Source organism: Saimiri boliviensis, chromosome 20, assembly GCF_048565385.1.
Source record: "Saimiri boliviensis isolate mSaiBol1 chromosome 20, mSaiBol1.pri, whole genome shotgun sequence".
NCBI lineage: Eukaryota > Metazoa > Chordata > Mammalia > Primates > Cebidae > Saimiri > Saimiri boliviensis.
This window is the reverse complement of record NC_133468.1, coordinates 21861079-21886727: the sequence shown is the minus strand read 5'-3', so window position 1 is coordinate 21886727 and position 25649 is coordinate 21861079. Positions and strand designations below refer to the sequence as shown.

At 39.1% G+C, this 25649-nt stretch overlaps 1 protein-coding gene across 4 annotated transcripts in view; it reads right to left on the bottom strand.

Annotated features, from left to right (window-relative positions):
- Positions 1-25649, bottom strand: part of ATP10B (ATPase phospholipid transporting 10B (putative)) — a 321028-nt gene that overhangs the window by 119214 nt on the left and 176165 nt on the right. Inside the window, exon 1 of one of the 4 annotated variants that reach the window (XM_010345327.3) lies at positions 21427-22137. The exons of the other annotated variants lie outside the window; for them this stretch is intronic. Coding sequence (XP_010343629.2) covers positions 21427-21475 — 49 coding nt within the window. The 5' untranslated portion in view covers positions 21476-22137. Of the gene's footprint in view, positions 1-21426; positions 22138-25649 lie in introns of those variants that run through there. 4 annotated transcript variants of the gene reach the window in all.

Below are 25649 nucleotides of genomic sequence, written 5' to 3'. Positions count from 1 at the left end.
AGCTCTTTGACCCACCGCCCCTCTGCCCTCCAAATAAAGTATTTCTTCCTGAGAATGGAACAGGAAACAAAGAGGGGTTGTGTAATCCCATGAGCTGAGGTGTGGTTTATTGCTGCTTGCAGAAAGTTTAGGGTGGGGCATGCCTGAAGAACTCCCTAAGTTCCTTTTAGCTGTAAAGGCTTTCTCTTATTCTACATTTTTGAAATGGCACCTCCCACTAAAAATAACTTGAGGATTGCCTAATTTTGCTAATTTATACTCAGATCACCTTGGGCTTGAAGTGAGACTCCTCTCAAGCATCAGCCTTATTCTCTTCTGGGCACAATGTCCTCTAGGTGATAGGAGGACAATCCTATATGGGGGACCTTTAGACTAACAAGCTGGGCTAACTTTAGTTTTCTGAGGAATTCTGTTTCTCTCTCCCAAGATTTCTCCACCCTGCCTGGCTCACATTTCCAATGGACTCCAGTTCCTTTCTGTTTCATTTTAGTGAACTCAAATAAGCCCCATCTCTAGCAAGTTCCATTTTCACTGTTAGGGGATAAATCAACTAGTCATTCATTGAATCAACAATTAGTTATTGAATCCTTGTTTATATACCAGGTGAGTAAAACCTACACACATATCCCTCTCCACCTGAGCTTACATTAGGTAGCTGAGCTATTTTAAATATACACTCCTAGAAATAAATATATATTCACCGTCCAGGAAAATTGCCACTGTCAAAAGACAAAATCAGAACAGGTTTAAAGATCTTAATTAACTTTATTTGTGGTTCTAGAATTGGGCAGCACTTCATTTCATAAAATATAATCAGTGTTCCAATAAGCTGGGCAGAGGAGATTGGCTTTATAGAAAGGGCTGAAGAAAGCAGAAACACAAAACCAAAGTGAACTGGTTATTTTAAAATTAATTTCCTTGTCAGGCAGGAACAAGAAATAGAATAATAGAAAAATAACCGACTGGTTAACATCAGGTTCCTTTTTTGTAAGGTTAAAGGCAGGGCAACTTGCTTTTCATGCCAATTGAAACTGACCTATTTGGGAAATTGTCTCTCTCTCTCTATTTCTCCGAAGGTTGGTAACAAATTCAGTTTTAGTTTAGTGAAAGTGACTCCATTTTAATTTTTAGTCTATTTTTTTGGGGCCTAGCTTTGTCCAAAACAATGGCCTCCTATAATTTTTATTTAATATCACAAAAGAGAGCAGGGTGCAGTGAGAGCACATTACCAGAGGGATGGGACTTTGTCTTGCAAGAGGTGGGGCTTGAACTGAGATCAGGGAATGGGTGAGAGGTGGCTGGATGGTGTACTACTGTGTGTATATATGTAAGAGTGTGTTTGAGAGAGAGAGAGAGAGAGAGTGAGTGTGTGTGCGCGCGCGCTGTGTTTCTGTAAGTAAGCATCCTAGGAAGACAAAGCCATATTTGCAAGTCTTTTGTGGCTACAGCAAACCTGTTGACTTCAAGAATGGAGAAAAGACCTCCAGTAGGCTAGAAAGCAGAAATAAGCGTTTACTGAGAACTGGTTTTCCTCCATGCACAATTTTCTAAAAAGTCTATCAGTGGGTTAGGACCATGGGAGAAACATCTATAAAATTAAGTTTAATCTACATTTAGATTCTTGATAAGTAACATAAGACCCTGATATTAGAATTAATTAAAATTTAAGAAAGTTTGGCCATCAGTTAACCACAGGAGTTTTTAAAGCACTCTACCCTGAGGACCAAATGTGTAAATCTCCAGAAAAAAAAAAAAAAAAAAAAAAAAAAAAAAAGGCTTCCTATTAGACATCTAGTTAACAAACAACAACCACTGTAAAAGAAATAGCAGATCTGGAGTTAGCAGATCTTCAAATCAATAATTATATCAGCTTTCCATAAATTACAATAGTTTTTGAGTCATCTCAATTTTTACCATATCCAAAGAGCATTTGTTTTAACAGATGCAATGTATTTTACTTTAGGTGAAATCACTTCTCAAAGGCTTCAATTTTTTTTTTTTTTTTTGAGATGGAGTCTTGCTCTGTCACCCAAGCTGGAGTGCAATAGTGCAATCTTGGCTCACTGCAACCTCTGTGTCCCAGCTTCAAGTGATTCTCCTGCCTCAGCCTCCCGAGTAGCTGGGATTACAGGCACCTGCCATCATGCCCGGCCAATTTTTTTTTTTTTTTTTTTTTTTTTTTTTTTTTTTTTTTTTTTCTCTAGAGGCAGGCTTTCACATTTTGGCCAGGCTGGTCTTGAACTCCTGACTTCAGTGACCCATCCACTTTGACCTCCCAAAGTGCTAGGAATACAGGCATGAGCCACCATGCCTGGCCAAAAGCTTCAATATTAACTTTGGCTTTGAGCTAAGCCTTGATACCAAAATGAAGTGGTTTGACAGCCTTGGTATTTTTTTTTTTAATAGGCACTGACAGGAAATACTTTTATTAAAATAAAAACTATTGATTCCTTATGATAACATTGCCCTGCACCTCTAAGTCTCTATTTGCTGTTCTGGAAACCAGGTTCAGAAACATCACCGCTGGCCCACAAAGGATTAGTCATTTCCATTATTTGTGGTTTATGTACCAATGCAGGAAAGGCTGCAAACATGGTTTGCAAGTGTCTTCCCCTCAACACAAAGTCAAAACAACAACAACAACAACTTTTCCATCAACCTTGAATTCAATAAAAAAATTCAGTGAGCCAGATTCCTATCCATTCCTCCAAGCATTGTAGTAGGTCAAGGAAGGGTTTGCAGTAAAACAATCTCATTTAAAATTTCTTATTCATTTTGCCTTTTCTACTTATTTTGATTGGATTCACTTGAGGAATGGTCATTACTTAGTCTTTTACTGATTTTACTGAAACGCATTTACAGATGATGAAACAAACACAAGGGGGAATAGAGATTTCTCTGTAGAACTTGTCATTTCTTCCTAACCCATTTCAGTAAAAGCTGTATTTATTAGAATACGAGATGTCCTTTTCCCACATTTTAATATTTTTGAACCTAGATTGTTTAACACAATGGCTATGTTAGTGTTTGGTTATTTATTTATACTCACAAAGTATTATTAAATTGATGGCATTTTATATTCAAAAAAATATATCTAGTTGCAGAAAAACATGCCTGAAAACAGAAATTACCATTTGAAAGACCCTCCATTAGTTTTGTAGTTTGGACTTGCCCAGGGAAGTTCAGGAAGGCCTTCATGGGAAAGGAATAGTCTAAGGGGAGACCTTACTCTGCAGTAGAGTTTGGATATGCTAGAAGCCTTGGGGAAGGCTGAACTTGAGCATTCCCATTTGCATTGTACTCAGCTATAGGCGTCTACATATAGTTGTTTTTATGGAATCAGTTCTTATGAGCACAAAAAAGTGCTCTGTCCTTCCCAATGGGAAGAACAAGAGCCGTGATTGTGCCTTATTCACAGGCTACAAAACATGTCCTATAATTAGGATGCCAGAAGCTGACTTCCTCTAGAGAGAAAGAAACATTAAGGAGAAATGGGTGTAGGGCAGGGTGGGGATTGTTGTCTTTGGTTGGTGAGAGTGGGGACTAGTGGGAAAGTGCTATTTCTCACAAGGGTGAGAAAGAGCAACCATCTAAAATGAAATTAATCAAAGGATGCAGTTCTGTAGAAGGTAATTAAAACACATGACAAATGTAATCCTATAGAATGGGCCTTTGTGGGAAAGCAAAGATAGAAGGAAAGTCTGTTCCATGACTCAAGCAACTTCAACATGCCACACTCAGCCCTCATCACTAGTCCTTGAGTCAATTAAAGCTTGTAACCCCTCATTGGTTTTCTCCTAGCTCCCTAACCGATAACAGCTTTACTCCAACAGATTTCCAAGGATGAATATATATATATATATATATATATATATATATATATATATATATAATATATATTATATATATATTGAATATATATATTATACATGTATATATATATATTTTATTGCATTTTAGGTTTTGGGGTACATGTGAGGAACATGCAAGATTGCTGCATATGTATATACATGGCAGTATGATTTGCTGCCTTCATCCCCTTCACCTATATCTGGACGAATATTTTTTAAACAGACAAGAAGATGTTTCTACTCTGGCACATTACACTTCATCACCTGCCAAGTTCATTAGAGTTTAAAGTATCACAAATTATCTTGCAAGCTAGTCCCCAATTTGGTGTATTTGGATCTCAGATTTCTCTCATGAACTTTAGATGAAAATATCCCACTGCTGATTTCCCATTTCTACTTGTTTTCTAGGTATTTCAACTTTAACAATTCTAAAACTCTTGGATGCTCTCCAAAATTCACTTTGATTCCAGTAGTACCCATTTCCATGAATAGCATCTCTGTTTACCTTAATGACTTAAGAGTAACCTTTGACTTCTCTTTCATTTACTACAGCCAATCTATTTTTAAGTTTTATCCATTTTTGCCCTTTAAATATTTTTCAAATTCATTTGCTTCTCAACATTTCAAATGCTTCCAAGCTAATAAAAGTTACTATTGCCTCTTGCCTGAACTACTCTAGCAGACTCCTAACTGGTTTCTGCATCCTTACTTGCTCACTTTCCAATCTAGTTTTCATGTAGCAGCCAGAGTTAGTTTTTTAAGGTGAAAATCAGAACATGTCAGTTCTCTTCTTAAAGCTCTTGATGATGAAGATTGCCTTTGTATAAAATTCCGGCTTCTCACTGTGACCTACATTACTCCATGATGTAGTCCCTCCCTATCTCTTTTCTTCTTGCTCAATATTCTCCATATTCTTAAACATTGGATTATCCCTTTCTCTATGTCTAGACATTTAGTAGTTCTGCTTTCCCTGAAAGCTCTTTTTTCCTCTTTACCTAGGATATTAGTCAAGCTAGGTTAGGCTATGATGTAAAGTAAATAAAGCCCCAAATCTTACTGGCTTAAAACAACCCATGAAGAAAGAGTCTGCTGGTCTAGGTGACTCTCCTCCATCCAGTGACTCAGGGATCCAGGCTCATTGCACATATTTATGGGGTATCTTTGATATTTTGTTACTGGCATACAATGTATAATAATCAAATTAGAGTATTTAGGGTATCTATCACCTTGAACATTTATTGTTTCTTTGTGTGGGGAACATTTCAAATCTTTTCTTCTAGCTATTTTAACACATACAATATATCATTAACTATCATCACCCAACTGTGCTATCAAACACTAGAACTTATTCATTCTATCTAACTGTATGTTTATATCCATTAGCCAACCTTTCTTCATCTCCTCATTTCCCCTAACCCTTACCAGCCTCTGTTCACTATCATATTACTCTCTACTTCCATGAGATCAACTTTTTTAGCTTTCACTTATGAGTGAGAACACATAATATTTATCTTTCTAACATGTACTATTTGGAGAGCACTAGTTCTGTCTGCCAAGTCCCAGATTAAATGATGTTTCTTCAGAGAGTTGGGTAGAGAATTAATCCAGTGAGGTCTGTGGCAGCATGGCAGTGGGTATAGCCAGAACTGACATTACTGCCTTGTTAGCTGAAAAGATATTCTGTAATTTCCAAATGCTCTGACACCCTTCTATTTGGGTGTCTTCAAATCTGAGGCCAAAATTTGCCCCTAAATTCTGGTGCCTACACACTGCCCTGAGGAAGGCTGCTGATGGCAAGATGTCAGAGAATTCATATGTGCTCTTGGTATTGGCTATAGATGGAACACATTATATGCTTTATACATAGATAAGCACTAGTTTTTTTTTTTTTTTTTTTTTTTTTTTTTTTTTTTTTTTTTTTTTTTTTTTTTTTGAGACAGAGTCTCACTGTGTCACCTAGGCTAAAGTATGCCACTGTGTCATCTTAATCTTAGCTTACTGCAACCTCTGCCTCCTGGGTTCAAGAGAGTCTTGTGCCTCAGCCTCCTGAGTAGCTGGGATTACAGACATGTACCATCACACTTGGCTAGTTTTTGTACACTTAGTAGAGACAGGGTTTCCCCATGTTGGCCAGGCTGGGCTCAAACTCCTGACCTCAGGTGATCTGCCCGCCTCAGCCTCTCAAAGTGCTGGGATTACAGGCATGAGTCACTGTGCCCAGCTGCAAGCTACTATTTTATTTTTGAGATGGAATTTTGCTCTTGTTGCCCAGGCTGGAGTGCAATGGCACAATCTCAACTCACTGCAACCTCCGCCTCCTGGGTTCAAGTGATTCTTAATCCTCAGCTTCCCTGAGCAGCTGGGATTACAGGTATGCACCACCATGCCTGGCTAATTTTGTATTTTTAGTAGAGATGGGGTTTTACCATGTTGGCCAGGCTGGTCTTGAACTGTCCTCAGGTAATCTGACCTCATCAGCCTCCCAAAGTGCTGGGATTACAGGTGTGAGCCAACACGTCCTGCCAAGCCACTACTTTCAAGTGCAGTGATACTGTTGAGATTAATGTAATGAAATTTTATTCAAAGGCATTATTAATTTTATGGTAGGATTTGCAATTATATATTTTCTCAATTAAATAATACCAGAATTATCTACTCTCAGGCAGAAGTTGTAAGTTCTTTGATGACCGATAAGATCTTTGATCTCTGAAAGATACAGATCTTTCACACACTGGTATACTAAAGACGTTTGGACACACCAGTGTTATAAAGGGAGCCCAGAACTGAAAGCAGGATACAAGGTGAAGTGCAGAGAGGAAGATCAGTAATGCAGAGTCCCTGACATAATAAAATGGTTGGGGAGATGAGATATATTTACATGAAAAGGTACTGAATAGGCTACCAATGGGAAATTGAATAAATGGTAGACGGTAAAGACCAGAAGTTGTTAGAGATGTAAGAAAACACAGTTGACTGAGAAGGACAAGGCAAACATCTTGAGGAAGTAGAAATAGCCAATTAGTGAATCAGAGAGTTGAGTAGCCAGAGGCAGGCATGAGTCCAGGCATGAGTCCAGAAAGTGCAAGAATAGGCAAATGAGAGGCCTCATTTCTCATCACCTGTCAGACTCCCTGAAACAGAAGTGCTGGGGATGGAGGTGGAACATCTGTACTCATAACCAGCTCCCAGGTCATTCTAATGTAGGGGTTGCCAAATAGCAAATCTGGAGAGACACTACACCTATGTGTATACACTCACCTATGTGTTCTCCCTCGAAAACTTGAACTATCTTTTCCCATTTTCTTCCCTTCATTCTAAGCCTGATCTCCCAGGTCTCTTTCTAATGAAAGGCAAAAGATCTTGGGAAATAAAAAGACAGTGCCGGCAATATTTTCTTCGTAAGAGACAGGTAAAATGAGATGCATAATTTCATTTTTAATATCCCTCTAGGCAGAAATGTGATTTCACCTAAAAATTGTTTTATAGATTCTTTTGGTTTGTTTTACTGACAAAATAATTAAGTTGGATCTAATTAAAAGTAAATAAATCACTCACAGAAGCTGGATAAATCAGTGCTGAGCTGAGAGGTCATAAAAGTTGTTCAAAGTCCATAAAGCTGAAAGCAATTAAAAGACAATAGTCCACATTGACTGGCTCAGTTCACCTCACTCAAACATACACATGATCCATGAGTTACATACCAATTAGTACACCGTGTAAAAACTGAGGTGGAGGCAGGCATGGAGCAGGGCCTGGGAAATTTTGGAGCGGCTTCCTTAATGGACTGGGTATCTGGCTTAGCACAGAGAGCATGGTACCAGATTTGTGATGTGGGGCCAGAGAAACTGATATTAGAGTAGCTGCCTTCAGAGTTTTCCTGGGAAAGGAATATACTTTTAATCAGCATGTGGGGCAAAAGGCAAGGGGACAAGAATTAAGGAGAAAAAAAAAAGGGAGAGGGAAAGGGAGGGCAAATTAGTTGGCAAAAGCATGAGAAATAGAGGTAAGACAGAAGCAGGTTGGTGCCTGTGTTGGCAGGAAAAGGCAGAGAATTTTTTTTTTAAAGTCAATGTTTACATAGAAATACATAAAATGTTATCATATGATATAATGTCCTTTCACGTTACTTTAAAACTGTTAGTAAAACTTCACAAAATACAGTTGCCAACTATGAAAGGTATCATTTGATTGGGGGCCTGGAAGTCATGAAGAAAGGGCTGTCCCATTCTTTGGCTTCAGGCCAAAGGGAAATGATTAAAGAAAAGCCACAAGAAAGACTGGAGAATGGGAAACACAGATAATTCTGGAAATCAGAACTGGTGGTGTCTGGGAGAAACATAAGTCCCAAAGGGATTTTAGAAGTTGTGAAGTGGCATTGGATTTTCCTTTGGATGTGGGTTGGGGATTCAAGTGATTTTTATCTAAATGTTAAAGGACAAGGTACGCTAAGCCAAGATACCTGGCTTCTGTATCTCACTAACCAGCTGTGTGGCCATGGGCAAGTCATTATTCTCCCTGGGCCCTAGTTTCTTCCTTTGTAAAATGAGAAAATTGGACAAAGTCATCCTTAAGGCCCATAGACATCTCTAACACTTTCATCTCAAGTTTAATTCTCACCCTGACTTATATGAAGTCCGGAAGGATGCGTGACTATAACAGATTCTTTCTAGAGGGCAGATTATTTCTTCCCCAAATGGCAGCCTTGATTCTCCATAAAAGGCAAGTGATCTCACAGTGCACAATTGCTAAGTGGCTGATTCTCTTCTCGAAAATGGAGACCTTTTCATCCCTCTGTTTTGACTGAGTTACTTTCTCATATGTGCTTTGGGCTGGACATTCTCACACTTCCAAAGAGTAACAGAACCCTCTCAACTTTATTATTTTTCCTCTTTTATTAGATTAATAATAACAAGGTTCTCAAAAGATCTCCATATGTTTCAAACTTCTAGTCCCAAAGCAGGGAGGAATTTCAAGAAAAATCCAACTGTCTATTAACATTGCCCCTTGCATGTCCCTGAAAACATCAGTCTGTTTGCCTTCAAACAGCCTCAGTATCTTTACCCCTACATCTACATTGTCCCCTATTCCTCTCTCCTGGAATGGCAATCCTACCCTTTCCATTGCCTAATTCCTCTCTCTCCTCACATATCCAATCAACTATCAAGCCCTGTTGGTTGTAACCCATTACACATGTGTCAGTTTGCTTCACTCTCCTCTGGACCCATTGCCACAAACCCATCCAGGCCACTGTCATTTCTAACTGCTTACTTGAACTCATGATTTGTCCCTCTGTTGCCAGTTTGGCCCCCTCCAGTCTCTTTTCCACAGTGAAATCAGAAATACGTCGCCAAACTCTAGATTGATTCATGCCATCTCCTGGCTTAAAACCCTTTCTGATTTCAATTTCCCTCAGACAGCATAAGGAACAAAACTTAAACATAATTTACAACTCCTTCCCCTCATAAACTACACACAGACTTTCTTCCTAGCTCTATCTTTTGTTCTCTTCTCTTTCACATTCTAGATATAAGGAAATTATTTTATTTTCTTTTGTGTCCATCTTTCTTTCCCATTGACACACCATCATTACCAGCATGCTGTAACCCATTTCCCATGCTCGAAAAACCTAGGTAATTTATGACTGTGGGGCTATGCATGTGCTCCACAGTACTCTTCCTTATCCCATTTAAGCCCTTAGTTCTGGGTAGTGAGCCTCTGTACAAGTCTGGATTGAGGGCTTCTACAAGGCAATCACCCTTCCACCCCAGAGCTGCCTGAGAGCAGTCACTACTCTACCCGCTACAGTGCCTCCTGGGAGCAGTCACCCACTTCTACACTAATGCCTCCTGGGAGCAGTTACTCCTTTATCCAAGTGCCTCCTGGGAATAGTCACGCCTCTACCAAATGCCTTGTGGGAACAGTCAGTCACCCCTCTGCCCCAGTGCCTCCCAGGAGCACTCACCCTTCTATTCCAATGCCCCCTGGGAACAGTCACCCTTCTGTCCCACTGATTCCTGGGGACAGTCACCCCTCTGCCCCAGTGTCTCCGGGAGGCAGTCACACTTCTATTCCAATGCCCTCTGGGTACAGTCATCCCTCTGTTCCAGTGCCTCCTGGGAGCAGTCACCCCTTTCCCGAGGGCCTCCTGGGAGTAGTCACTACTTTACCTCAGTGCCTCTTGAGAACTGTAACACCTTTACCCCAGGACTTTCTGAGGTCAGTTGCCCTCTATCCCCCAGTGCTTCTGGGAGCCCTTACCTCTGTATCCTAGTGCCTGTGAGGACAGCCATCACTTTACATCTCCTCCCTAGGTACAATGACTGGCACAAAGAAATACTTGACTTATTTGATGAATAAAAAATAATAATCTGTAATTTAAATTTATTTAAAAATATTCTAAAGAACTTTATTTCTATTATCTATTTTATTCTCCAAACAATCCTATGAAGTAGGTTGGGCTTGTATTATAATGGTTCTTTTCAGCTATAGGCATTAAATTCCTCAAAATCTCCAGCTAGAAGTATTTGTGGTTAAGGAACTTGAGAAATCATAATAGACTTTCCTGTTTTTGGACCAAATTTTGGGAGTGTAACAAAAAACACTTTAAATGAAACAATCAAAGTAGCATGCTAAATAATGTCAATATAAATGACACTTATTTGTGTAGTTAACAATGTGTATGATGCAATTGCAATTGGGATCTTTTTACTGCTTGCCTCTCCTGACACAAGAAACTTGAAATTGTTTGTAGCTAATATCTGTTACGAAATAGTAAAGAAAAACTATTTTGATTTTATGACTCAGGGCTTTTGACTTTTGGCTCCTTTGATCTGAGGGAATTATGAGGAACTGAATTTTTGAGATTGGTGCATTATTGGGGAAGTGTTTTTGAAACTCCTTTCTCATTACACAGGATTACAAGCTCTTAACTCTGCTCAGGAGAGTTTCTGGCCAAGATACTTGTAACAGGATGCTCTTCCCTGTCTCAGAAAAGGCTTTCCCAATAGAACCAGGGAACATGTCTAAGATCACAATTTGATAGTAGTTGATGCAATCTCTACTTTCTACGTATCATTTTTATTTTTACCTAAATCTTTGGTTTCCTCTTTTCTTAAAAATGACTTGACATTTACATATACTAGAACTGAATATACACTGGAACTGAAACTGTCTGGCTCAACTAGAAGATCTGCAGAAGTGAATTTCTCCATATTGGATTTTAATATGTAATGAAATTGTGGTTTGAAGGATGTGACTATCAATAATTATTAATTTTTCCATATATTACAGATGAATCTGTCCTTTCTTCTGAAATGTTTATAATAATTTATAGTATTGTAATTATATACAGGCATAACTTGGAGATTGTGGGTTTGGTTCCAGAGCACCACAGTGCAAAACGTGAATGTTGCAATGAAGTGAGTCACATATTATTTTTTTGGTTCCCCAAGGCATATAAAAGCTATGCTTATACTATACTGTAGTCTACTGTGTGCAATAGCATTATATCTAAAAAATGCATAGCTTAATTAAAAATACTTTATTGCTAGAAAATGTCAGCCATCATCAGAGCTCACAAAAAGTCATAATGTTTTTGCTTTCGGAGAGTTTTTTCTTGATGTTACGGTTGTTGACTGATAGATGGGATGGTAACTGTAGCCTTATGAAATGTACTTCTTAAATAGTAAGACTTGAAAGTCAAGATTATTCATTGATGCATAAACTACAGAATGAATGTTGTATTAGCATGCATGAAAACAACATTAATCTCCTTGTAATCTGTGTCAGAGTTCTTAGGTCACCAGGTGCACTGTTAAAGGGCAGTACTTTTGTTGTTGTCGTCGAGAGACAGGATCTTACTTTGTCACCCAGACTGGAGTACAGTGGCATGATCATAGCTCACTGCAGTCTTAAGCTCCTGGGCTATCCTCCCGCCTTGCCCTCTTTAATAACTGAGACTACAGATGTAACCTACCATACTTGGCTAATTTGTTTGTTTGTTTGCAGAGACAATTGCCTTGTTGCTGAGGCTGGTCTTGAACTCTTAACTTCAAGTGATCCTCCTGCCTGAGCCTCCCAAAGAGTTGGGATTATAGGCATGAGCCACTGTGCCAGGCCAAATAGTAATCTTTGGAATTTTTTTTTTTCTGAGTAGTAGGTCTCAACAGCAGGCCTAAAATATTCAGTAAACCATGCCATAAACAGATGTGCTGTCCTCTAGGCTTTGTTGTCCTATTTATAGAGCACAGGCAGAGTAGATTTAGCATAATTCTTAAGGGCCCTAGGATTTTAGGAATGGTAAATGAGCATTGGCTTTAACTTAAAGTCACTAGCTGCATTATTCTCTAAATAGCCTGTAATCTGTATTTTGAAGCCAGGTATTGACTTCTCTCCAGCTATGAAAGTCCTAGATGACATCTTGTTCCAATATAAGGTTGTTTTGTCTACACTAAAAATTCATCTATATTAAAAATCATTGTTTAGTGTAGTCACATTTTACCAATTATCTTAGCTAGATCTTTTGATAACTTGCCATAGTGTCTACATTAGCACTTGCTGCCTCACCTTGCAGTTTTATATTATGGAGATGGATGTTTTTCCTTAAACCTTATGAAATAATCTCTGCTAGCTTGCAATATTTCCTTCTTCTCTTTTTCTTTTATCTTTTGTTTCTTTAGACAGGGTTTTGCTCTGTCGTCCAGGCTGAAGTACAATGGCACCATCTCAGCTCACTACAGCCTCAACCTCCCAGGCTCAAGCAATCCTCCCATTTCAGCCTCTCAAGTAGCTGGGACTACAGGTGCCAGGCCACCATGTCTGGCTATGCTTTTTTTTTTTTCTCCAACTTTTCTTCTGCAGCTTTCTCATCTCTCTCAGCCTTTATAAAATTAAAGAAAGTTAGGGACTTGCTCTGGATTAGGCTTTGGCTTAAGGGAGTGTTGTGGCTGGTTAGACCTTCTACCCAGCTCCATAAAACTCTCTTCATATCAGCAATAAGGCTGTTTTTAGAGCTGGCTAGAAGGTTGAACCTTCTAGCCAGCTCTAAAACTCTCTTATCAGCAATAAAGGTGTTTTATAGAGATAGAAGTTTCAACCGTCTAGCTCTGTAAAACTCTCTTCATATCTGCAGTAAGGATGTTTTGCTTTCTTACCATTTGTGTGTTCACTGGAATAATACTTATAATTTTCTTCAAGAACTTTTGCTTTGCATTTACAACTCGGTTAACTATTTGGTCCAAGAGGCCTAGATTTCAGCCTGTTGGCTTTCTATATGTCTTCCTCACGAAGGTTAATCATTTCTAGCTTTTGATTTAAAGTGAGGGACATTCAACTCTTCCTTTCACTTGAACACTTAGAGGTCACTGTAGGGTTATTTATTGGCCTAATTTCAGTATTGCCGTTTCTCAGGGAATAGGGAGACCCAAGGAGAGGGAGAAAAATGCGGGAACAGCTAGACCGTAGAGTAGTCAGGACACACACATTTAGAGATTAAATTTGCCACCTTACATGAGTGTGGTTTGCGGTGCCCTAAAAAGATTACAATAGTAATATCAGAGATCACTGATCACAAATCACCATACCAGGTATAATAAATGACAAGGTTTGAAATACTGTGAGAATACCCAGAAGGTGACCCAGAGACACAAAGCCAGCTCATGCTGCTGGAAAAATCATGCTGGTATTCTCGCTTAATGCAGGGTTGCTGCAAACCTTCAATTTGTGAAAAATACCGTATCTGTGACGTGCAATAAAGGGAAGTTCAATGAAGTGAAGAGCAATGAAATGAGGTCTGCCTGTGTTATTATATAATTAATATGAATATAATTTGTATAATAAACAATAAAAATGAAGAGAGGTTAAGTGGCTTAAGGTCACAAGAATAGTCAGTAGTAGAGTTAAAATCAGGTCCCCAATGCATAGCCCAGGCTCTTGACTTTTCTACCTCAGTGTGAGCCAGAATTCTACTTAGGTTTACTCCCCGTAGCCTGAGACATCTGTGATTGCCCTGGTTAGTTTGTTTAAAAATAACCTTTTCATTTTGAAGTAATTTTAGGTTTACAGAAAAACTGCAAAGATAATACAGAGAGGTTCTTTACCTGAGATTCTCCTAATCTCACTAATCAGAATACATTGGCCAAAAATGAAGAAATTAATATTGATACAGGAGAATGAACTAAACAGCCAGACTTTATTCAGATTTCACCCGGGTGATTTTTTTCACTTCTTAAATTAGAAAGCATTTCAAATTAGAGAAAAGTGAGACTGGCTCTAGTGTCACAGTGACACATAGCCTTAGGGCACCAAAAGACCCAACGGGTCAAAGATTTATGGACTGTTGGTTTAATATTTCTTTATACTTTTTAATTTTTTAATGTTTTTGACACAGAGTCTTTCTCTGTCACCCAAGCTGGAGCACAGTGGCTCTATCTTGGCTCACTGAAACCTCCACTCCCAAGTTTCAAGCAATTCTCCTGCCTCAGCCTCGCTAGTAGCTGGGATTACAGGCATTCACTACCACACCCAGCTAATTTTTGTACTTCTAGTAGAGATGGGGTTTTGCCATGCTGGCCAGGCTGGTCTCGAACTCCTGACCTCAAGTTATCTGGCCACCTCAGCCTCCCAAAGTGCTAGGGTTAGAGGTGCGAGCCACCGTGCCTGGCCTCTTTATTTTCATCTGAAACAATACTGAGTGACTTTCTAATGTGAGTCATACTTTTTCTAACTCTTTCACTACAGTGGGATCCCCCAAATCCAGGACCCCCCTGAGTTGGCATTACTGGGCAGCAATCTGGCTTTTTAAGGCAAGAACCTTGGGCTCTTGATGACAGCCAATCACAACTTTCTTACTGCATTTGAGACGCTGAAGGGGCTCTCTGGTTATTATAAGACTCATTAAATTGCAAGCAAGTAAATTTCTTGAAAGACTTGCCATAGCCATGTGACAATATTACATACTCTTTTTCTTTTATTGCAATATGCACATGTTATCTTCTGAATAGGGACACACAGATCCAAGTACATCTTTCTGAAGAATAATAGACCAAAGTTGTTAATCTGTTTTTTCTTAAAGAAAAGCTTATTAATATCAGATAAGTAGAAGTATAAAGTCAAAATGACTAAGAATCTCCTATTATAAGACCACAAGACCACAAACTCACAAAAGCAGAAACAGGAGAAGGAAGAGAAAAGACAAAAAAAGAATTGGGAAGAAAGTAGAGAAACAGGCTTCAGCATTTAAGTACTCCTGCGGCTTGAATGGCAAGATTCCCTTGGAGACTTGAAGAAGCAGCACAGTGAGAAATCAATCAGACACTATAAACTTGAAGAAGAATGGTAGAGTGCTGTGCCCTGGCCAGAATGCCTGATGGGGCTTGGGAGTTGCATGTCTCTAGGAAATAGCCACCTGCTGAAGACTTAGTCTCTGAGGTCTAATTTTCCCCTCTTCGTTAAACCTCAATTGTTGGCAAGAGACTATGGAAGTTTAGAAAAACCACCGGGCATTGCTTTTTATATGCTCATCTGATTGAGGCCACTGAGGCAGACCCACTGACATTCCCTGGTGTCTAGGAAGGTTGATAACCCCTGCAACATTTGTAGGGTGTTGTCAAGGTTTTGTTGTCTGATTTTTAAAACAAAACTAGCATTTTTTATGGGGGTATTCTGGCTTATTATTCTGATACAGGAAATTAAGATAAAAGCAAATTAACACGTATAGGTAGCTGCACTCATCCCCTGCCCCCTTCCACTCCCTTATAACTTCATTCTGTCCTTTCATGAGAGAGCCAAGGAGATAACACCCCATCTAGTGAGTGAATAATTAATTTCAATTTTCTCAATCTCTTTAGAGTTGTACATGTGAAGATTTGGTGACTTTTTACATCTCCAATATAATGTTCTCGATCACAAGTGCTTCTTAATTGTCCAAGCTGTAGATATGACATCTAGGCAGCTTTCCTTTCTTTTGGACCACTAGAAAGACAAATGGTTTTTCTGTCCAGCAGTGTGGGGTGGGGCACTGCTGAGTACAGAATCATATAGAGAAGCCTCTGATGGTTGCAGAAGGCATGCGTGGTTTTGGAATCTGTAACATCAAAGTATAAATTGAGAAGAGAAGTAAAAGGCAAGTTTGAGTTAAATCTATTCTGCTCTACTGCTATGTTCCTGTGGCACTGAGACTTGTTCTACATCATGATGGAAGAGTTGTCTGTCTAGGAAACAATCTATCCTGACTCTGATTTGATTTATCTGCACAATGACAACACTGCAGGTTCTTGAATTGCCTCATGGATTAAAGACCCCTTAGAGACTGAGCTTCAGACAGTGTATACGGGCACCATAATAACAAACAGACAAACGACACAAACCAGAGAGCCAGGAAACAGACCCGTGTACATATGCGTGCTAGTTACATGACAGATATGGCTTTGCAAGTCAGTACAGAGTCCTCAGAAAATAGTGTTGAGATCATCGATAATACATATAAAAACAATGACAACAAAAACTTCTTTCTACTTGAACACAAAAAATAAATTCCAAGTGCCTTAAAGACTTGCCTCATTGAGGGGTGGGGTGAAGATTAAAACAAAATATGAGAGCATAGCTTTATAGTCTTGAGGTAGGGAGGAAACTCTTAGAATGCAGGTATCAATAATGAAAAATTGATAAGTCTTACTACATTAAACTTTCTGTGCCCTAAACAACATGGAAAGGTAAACCACAGATTGGGATGAGATGTTTGTAACATTATTAGGTACATAAATTTGAAAAGGAAAAGATAACCCAATAGAAAAATAAAAAATGATGCGAACAGGTTAGTCACAGAAAATAAACCCAAATATCTCCAAATCATACAGTTATTTTCAGCTTAATTAATAATCAGAATATTGTAAATTAAAACAACAGTGAAGTTACCTTGTTATACCATCAGACTGGTGAAAAATAAGAACTCTAATTATAGCTGACATTTGGCAAAGATGAGATGCAATGGATACTTTCATACACAAATGTTTGTGACCATTTTGGGAAGAATTTAGCCTTATTAAGCCATGTTGAAAGTATACTTGTTCTTAGACTCAGCATTTTCACATCTATATAGATACCTTGAAGCAATCTGCATACATGTACACAAGGAGACATTCAGAAATATTAATTCCATCATTTAGTAAATGTTAAAAATGGAAACAACTTAAATGTCCATCAAACAGTAGAATAAAAAAGTTGTAACATATTTATAAAGCGTAATATCACATGGTAGCTAAAACTGTACTATAACTCATGAATAAATAATGCATAATAATGTTGCACTAGGGTTAAGTATTATTTTGCTGTAAGTACTACTATAAGCACTTTACATGTCAATATTAATTCATATCACTCTCATACAGCCCTCTCTTCACTATTTGATAGATGAAGAAAGTAAGAAGCAGAGAAGTTTAAGTATTTAAAGGTCTCATAGCTGTTGGTGGCAGAGTTGGGCTGTGAACCAGTCCATCTACTCCATAATAGATGCTTTGAACACTATATTTGCCTCATAAAACAAGCAGAATGCTGGGAAACAAAATAGAAAGTTGAGCAAAAAGTTCCATTAGGAAGATGATACATATGGGTCTCTATTACTTAGGGTTAGGTTCAGCCACATTTAACAACTGCTAAAACAACGATAATAAGTGGCTTAAACAAGATAGAGATTTCTTTATGACATAAATCTAGAGGTAGGCAGTCCAAAGCTGACATGGAGGGATCAAGGTCATGAGGAACCCAGCTGTTTCTGTGCAATCATCATTAGCCCTGCTTTCCATCATCAAGGTGATGTTGTGAACCAAAAGACTATTGGAGCTACGTCCGCCTCAGTCATGTTCCGCATAGGAAGAGGAAAGAAATGGAGAAAAGCAGAAGATATACCTGTCAGCTGAGTCACTTTAAGAAGCCCAGTGACCTTTGCTGTGCCCTTATAGCCACAAGAAGAGGGGGGACATATAGTCCTTTATTTGGACAAATTGTTAATCAGAATAAAGTTCATGTTCTGTAAGCAAGAAAAGAAAATTTGAGTAGGCAACTAACAGTTTAGTCATAAATACTAATTGTATAAGGTTTAAAACAATGCTATATATTGTTTATGTCAAACTCCATTGTTTTGAATTTTATATATACATATGATAGTAGAAAAACATGTGGAAATAATACCAAATTTAAGACAACAGTTACGCTTGCAGAAGGAGAGGAATTGGATGGGAATACATAATAAACCTCAACTGTATCTCTTTTTTCAAAGAATTTAAAACAAAAGTGACATAATGTTCAAATTTGACTAGTTGGGTAGAGAGAAAGACCTCGTGTGTCTTTGGGGAGTGTAAGTATATCTCCAATTCCGTTCTTCGTTTGTTTAGTTCTCTTTTTCTGTCTTACTTTTCTCTCTTCCTATAGAAAAAGGTCTGAATCCCTGAGAACTGCCTTGCCTGCTAAAAGTTCAAGCCCTTAATAAACTTGGGACAGTTATTTCCAAAGTGAAGCATTTTTGGAGAGCAACTGCTTTAACAGTGATATATTTGGTTGAAAGCTTATCAAGTATCACCAAATAAGTTAAGACTTTCACCAATATGAATTTATTTAACCCTCTCAAGAGCTCTGAGAGCTAAAACTATTATTATTTCCATATTATGAAAGAGGAAACTAAGGCTCAGTAAAGTTAAATATCTTCCCTAAAACCCCGCAGTTCATAGGAGCATGTTCCAGGTTGGAATCCATACTTGTCTGACTTCAGAACTGGGGCCCCAAACTGCCATGCTATATTGAGACAATGAGCTTTATCAATGTCCAGTCACACACACTGCTCCACCACCTAGTAGACTTCTGGGAAGGGCTCTCTGGTATGTACCCAAAACTAGTCATGAGGGATACGGTGGGGTGCTGAATCTGGAATGAAAACATAGGTTGGGTTTATCCTGTACTTGGTGGGATCTCAGTTGAGGGGGCACAGAGGGTTAGCCAGGTGGAGATGAAGGAGAAAACAAGCAAGGCGCTAATTGCTCAGAGCGAGAATTTGGTCTACAAACTAAAGAAATAGAAGGACTTCTTAAGCTTTTTGCTATTCATGGTCTTGCCTCTGCAGGGTAGAAAGCAGCAATGTACTTGAGGTAGAAACTTTGGCCAGGTATGGGATACGTACATTGATGTCCCTATTGCCACTTCTTTCCCAAATCTAAACTAGGTCATGGCATTAATCACTCTGCATTCTCCTTGTCTTAGTCCATTTAGTATTGCTCTAACAACACAATGGTCTCAGAATATCTGAGACTGGGTAACTTACAAAGAAAAGAAGTTTATTTAGCTTATAGTGCTGCACACTGGGAAGTTCAAGACGTAGCCCTGCCTTTTGTGCTGCATTGGAACATGGTGAAGAAGGTCAAAGGGGAGGGGTGTCCTGACTTTTTAAGAACCCACCCTCATAGGAACTAATCCATTTTTGTGAGAACTAATCCAGTAACATCACAGCAAGAACTCACTCACTACCTTGGGAATGGCACCAAGTCACTCAAGAGGGATCCAACCCCATGGCCAAAGCACCTTTCACCAGACCCCACCTCCCACACGACTGCATTGGGGAACACATTTCAGAATGAGTTTTGGTAGGAACAAACCAAACCTTAGTAGCCCTCTAGAGTGCTTCTTGTAGACAGCAACTGCATCTGGTTCAAGATCCACCACAGTCCTGGCACATAGCAGGAACTTGAATGTTGAATAAACAGATGAATAAACAAAGGAATCAGTAAACTCAACAGGATTGAGGGTCATCAGAGTTTGCTGGACTGGGACCGAACACTTAGCCCATAAATTAAAACATTCCATTGGGTTGTTGCAAAAGTAATTGGGGTTTTTACCATTAGAAGTAATGGCAATACCTGCAACTACTTTTGCAACAACCCAGTAGTTCCTGGAAGGCAAAGACCAGTGCATGATTTGTGTTTATAGGCCTTGCCCAGCACTATGCCTACAGTAGTGCTTGCTGAATGGTCACTTAGTGGAATGGAGAAGAGTTATTAAATAAAAACAGATATCTAACAATGGGCTGTAATGGCAGAGGGCATTCAAGAGATACATATGTAAAGAGCCAGTGACTTGTTTGAATATGATCTTAAAACTCCAATATAAACATTATTATCCTCATTAGGAAAAGTAAAATAATATGGCCATGATTTGGTCCATTCTATGTGCCAGGTGCTGTTGAGTAGACTATCTCTAATACTTACCATCCCCTTGCAAGGGAAGTGTGATAATTACCATTTTCCAATGAAGAAACTCAGTCCTAGAAGGCTAAGAAACTTCCAGAAGCTCAAATTATAAAAGACCCAGGCAGAATTTATATGTAGGTCTCTTGGGCCTATGATTCTGCCATCCCAAGAAAAACGAACAGACCTGTTATGGTGGTTGAACTTTTTCCTTTCACTAATGGAATTGCAGCATCAACAAATGGCAGGAAATAAGTTGCATTTCTTCCTTCAGTAAAGATTCTGAAATGTCCCATAACTCCTCCCAAGGCACTGGTGATTTTATGGCTATTCTGAATTTACTTGAATTGCAACTGCTAACCTAATTGTTTTCTGCTGGCAAATCTAGTGAACGTAATATAAGCCCTTATTTCCCCTTGGTATGATGTTATGAATTGGTATTATGCTTATGGGAACTCTTTGTATACCATAAAAATACCAACACTAATCATGAAAATAAATGAAGGGGAAAATAATCCCCAAAATATGTGCCTTTGCAACACTTATTAGAAAGCAAAAATGAAACGCTGAATGTAAAGGCTATAGTATAATTTCTTTTCTTTCTTTTTAAAGAGGCTTAAAAATAACTGAGTGCAAGGAGTTTAAAATGAAAACACTGGCTTTCTTTCCTGGGAGATATGTCTCTTTACAAGCTTCTTAAGCACTATTCTTTGCTCCAGGGTCCTCTGGACTGAATTAAAATTAAAGTCAGCTCTCTTACAACTTTTCTTATGAGTCAATATGCCTGAAAGCTTCTTCAACCAGGCATTGGCCAAGAAATCTTGATCCTTGTTGTGTGATATAAAATATTCTTTGCAATTACCACCTTCTTATTCCAACAATTTTAGTGTAGTTCTCTGGAAGATTATTCCTTTTCTTCTTTTCTGCATTTGCAACTTTTTCTTGAGTTTATAGCCCTCTCTTCCTGATAAGCTCAAACCATCCTTTCCTCATGCTGAAAATTCCTTCCTGGATGTCTCACCACATGAGTTCTTAGCTTTTCAAAGAGAAATGTTGCCTTGGTCAGCATTGTAGCGTTGGTAGAGAAGAATGTAATTTGCAACATTGCTTACGAAGGTCTGCAAACAAAAATTATTCCCTCCCACAACGAAGCCCATTGCTTTTTCTTATTACTGTTGATTACACTGGCCTGATTTCAATTCCCTCAGCTAATAATTGGCATAAGAGTTGGTTGCAGTAGGTAAGCCTGTCGTAAATACAAGTTGGGGTTGTCATGAAGTGTGTGTGTGTGTGTGTGTGTGTGTGTGTGTGTGTGTGTGTAAATATTTATAATAAAAAACAGTTTAAACCTGCAAAGTTGCCAGCTGGGCCTTCATAGGTTGGAGACTGTGCACGCATCTTGCTTTTTTTGAATCACAGGACAGGATGTCAGAATACCTCGGGGTTCATGGTCCATGATGTTCTGTCCTTACGGGCTGTTAATACATCCTGCACAACGAATATCCATGGGAAATCATGATGATGTTGACTTCATTCATAATATTGATTTTTATCGAAAGTAAATAAGGTTTTGAGGTACAAAATGGATTCCACTAGATATCTAATCCTGCCATGTCAGGGCTAATGCACTCACTTTTGCCTCATTTAGGCTCCAGCCCACTGCCACAAGTGTCACTGCATGAAGGAAGGAGTGTGACAAAGAATTCTGAACAGGCTGCTGCAGTGGCCTTCAAGATTCCAGTGAAGCTTCTGAATATTAAACTTTTAAATCTCTGTCATTTAGGCCAGTCATTATCTTTAAAGTTGCAGACGACTGGGAGATGATGAAAGGAAAACGTGAGAGCCAGGTGGAAAAGGCTAAGAGGACGGGGCTACTGTGCTAGTCAGCTAAGATGGGCCGCATTCAAGCTGGGGAGTGGGTTCCTAGGCCAGTCTTGAAGAGAAACACGAAGAAGAGCTAAGAGACCGGACCAATGGCTGCAAAGGCTTCTTTTAACTTTATATTCCCTGATTACAATTCTATACAGGGCTGACTGCCCTCTTGGTTCTTGGATTCTATTAGATGCTCCTGATTCCTTTCAATATCTCCTTCCTTATAAGACAAAATTAAGAAACAACTCAATGCAGGCCCTCTCTTGGACCCATTGTGCCATTTTGTAAAAGACTGGATCCAGATTACCTGGATGTAAATCCCAGCTCTGCTTCTTACTAGCTGTGAGTCTCACTTACCCTCTCAGGATCTCAATTACCTTCTTTGTGTGGGGATAATAATAATATGTACTTCTTGGGCTGTGAGGATTCCATGAAATAATATTTCTAAAACATCAGAACAATGAGTGCCTCATAGGAAGTGTGTTTGTCGTAAGTGGCTGTTAAGTAAATACATCCAAGCAAATGCACACATTTTAGGTAGTCCATGAATTCTTATGAGTCTATTAATCTGGGTTAAAAATCTCATAATTTTGATTAAAATTTGTGTTTATACTCAGAATGGGATATTATTTCTTTGAAGATGACATTCCCTGGAATATCATCTATACAAAGACTTAGAACCACAAATTATAGGTAAAATAATGAATTTAGGTCATTTCTCCCTCCCCCAGCTAAAATCCGGGGAAATTATTATTGAAGCTTTGCTTTGTATTCATTCATTCATACCATCATTTGTTCTGCCTATTCTCTTCCCACTGGGTTGTTTCAGCACCATGTGAACGGATCATCAGTTCCCTTATGAATCTGGTCGCTACTTTACTTGCTCCCAAGAATTTGAAATATTCATTTCAGACCAAACAGCCTTTCTGCTGGCAGCAAGCACGTCAAAACACAGGGAAAAATGCAGAGGCTTAAAAAAAATAATAAGGCACAGAGAACAGGACTCGCCATACCAAATGGACCAAATCTTATTTACAAATGACCTCTAACCTCTGAGAGCAGACCAAATAAAGAAGCATCTGTCATCACTGGGAACATCCAATCCTCTTCACCCTGACAAGGGGCCTCCAAAGACTCAACCCCGTTTCAATCTAATTGGGTCCTTGCCCTCTCCTGCTTCCCTCCAGCCATGCACAGCAAGCCAAACCATCTTGGGATGGAAAGCCAGCCCAGAGATGTGCGACACCTTGACAGTAGAAGCAGAGGGTGGAGGCATGGCAGCAGCTCTGCTAATTACAGAACAACCAGGTGCATTGATTTCAGCTTCCTGTGGAGCATGCTGAGGTTACTGTCTGTGGAATCTCAGACCTTTCACTGATGGCTGTGTTTAGATAGAACTTTCCCTTTCACCAAGGAATAGCACACATAGAAATAAAGAAAACGTGGTACATATATACCATGGAATACTGTGCAACCATAAAAAAGAAAGATTATGACCTTTGCAGGACATGGATGGAGCCATTATCCTTAGCAAAGTAACACAGGAACAGAAAACCAAATACTTGCATCTTCTCACTTATAAGTGGGAACTAAATGATGAGAACACATGGGCACAGAGAGGGGAACAACACACACTGGTACTTATTGAAGAGTGGAGGAAGGGAAAAGGAAGAGGATCAGGAAAAATAATGGGCACTAGGCTTAATGCCTGGGTCATGAAATAATCTGTACCACAAATGCCCATGGCACAAGTTTACCTGAGTAGCCATAATTCTATTTTTTTTTATTTTTTATTTTTTTAGACAGGGTCTCACTCTGTGACCCAAGCTGGAATGCAGTGATGCAACCATAGCTCATTGTAACTTTGAACTACTGGCCTCAAGTGATCCTCCCACCTCAGCCTCCAAAAGTGCTGAAATTACAGGTATGGGCCACTGCACCTGGCCTCATTCTTACAACTATGTCAAGTTATTTCTCAACTGTACTCAGAACTGTCCCATGGCTTACTATACGTTCAGAGTAAAAAGTAAAGTACTGTAACTATAATTCTAACTATAATTCCTTTGTATTTGCATCCTTTAGTTACTCTGCAGTTAATACTGACAGCTGTATATGTTCTGGCCCCTCCTCCCTTCTCTGACCCTCTTTCTAAGTTCCCCTTCTCTCCTGTTTAGTCTGTACCAGCCACCGTGGCTCCCAGTTGTTAGGACACACAGGTCATGTGCCCCTCAAAGACTTCAAACCTGTGATGATCTCTGTCTCGATACCTGCGAACCTCCCTTCAGCACCTCCTCTGTTTCTTGCTCTTTTTAAAGAGAACTTCCTTACCCATCTTATTTAAAACGGTAAGTTCCCTCCACTCTGAGAGCCTTTGTCCTCCTTCCTTGCATTTTTTTCTTCAAAGCATTTATCGTCTGATGTAATACATATTTTTACATTTTTTTGTTTGCTTATGGCCATTGCTTTCTGCTATTAACATGTAAACTATATGAGAACAGGGATTCTTGTCTGATTTGTTCATTGCTTTTTTCAGAATGCCTAGAATAGTTCCTAGTGTGTAGAAGACACTAAATAAAAATCTGTTGAATTAATGAAGTAAGGAAGAAGACCTATTCCTCTGACTTGATAATAAAAAAGTTTAAGATTAAAAAAGATAATTATGTCTAATTTAGGAACAAAACAGGAGAAAGAACTACAGCAAAATAGATGAAGAAAGGAATATAAACTTATAGGGGAAGAATAATTTGAAGAGATGGCAGTCATAAAAGTAAACTAAACATACGGAAAGCAAAATCTTTGGTTGAGTTCACTTAAGTTCTATCGTCACTAATTACCCTGCTTTACTCCCTAAGAATGTCTGTGACTTGGGGAAAACTACCTTTCTCACTCTAGACCTTGCAGTAAAATAAGGGCAGTGCATGAATGTTTAATCATCTTATCCAGATCTAATTTTCTGGATACATCACAGGCTTACTGTGGGATTCTTAGGTAAAAGATGTACCAGCCTGTTGCCAATCATTATTCTGAATGCTACCTTGGTGGGAAGAGATGGAGGGAAGGAAATGGCAAAATCTGTGACTCAGATTTTTTAATAGTCTGGAACCTAAAGCCCTGAACCAGAAATTTTTTGTTTTTTTCTTCATGGTTGTAGTTCTGTAAAGAGAGGATATGTAATCAGGGAAGAGTATGGGAGTAGGAGAAGGCATTTTTAGAGATAATAAACATGGAGGGTTAATCTGTATTATGGAATATGAGTCTGGGGAAGGTTTGCCTTTTCCCAAACCGCAGAACAATTCTAGGAAGCATCAGGAGAGCCACTGAGAGATGCAGAAGCCTAACTCAGGGTGGCGCAAGTTCCGTTGCCTCACTGAGACTTTGCTTCATAATATGGTCAACGTCACTCTGGGGTGCTTTAGACTCTTTCTCTGCATGATGAGTTTATTGTTTGCTCACACCAGGGATAAGTACAGGGTTTTTCTTAGGAATGTTGCCTGGCATGCAAGCCCAGCCATGTGAGCCCAGAAGAGAAGTCCAGACAAGACTATTGTGTAACCAAAGGTGAAACAGGCCCAAGCATCAGCATCAGCCTGAGTATTTTTGGAAAACACATTTTTATCTTCAATTTATACCAGACCTGGAGTGGAGCTAAGTCATTACAGTGTTAGTCCTCTTCATCCCAGCCCTGGACAGCTAGCTGTGT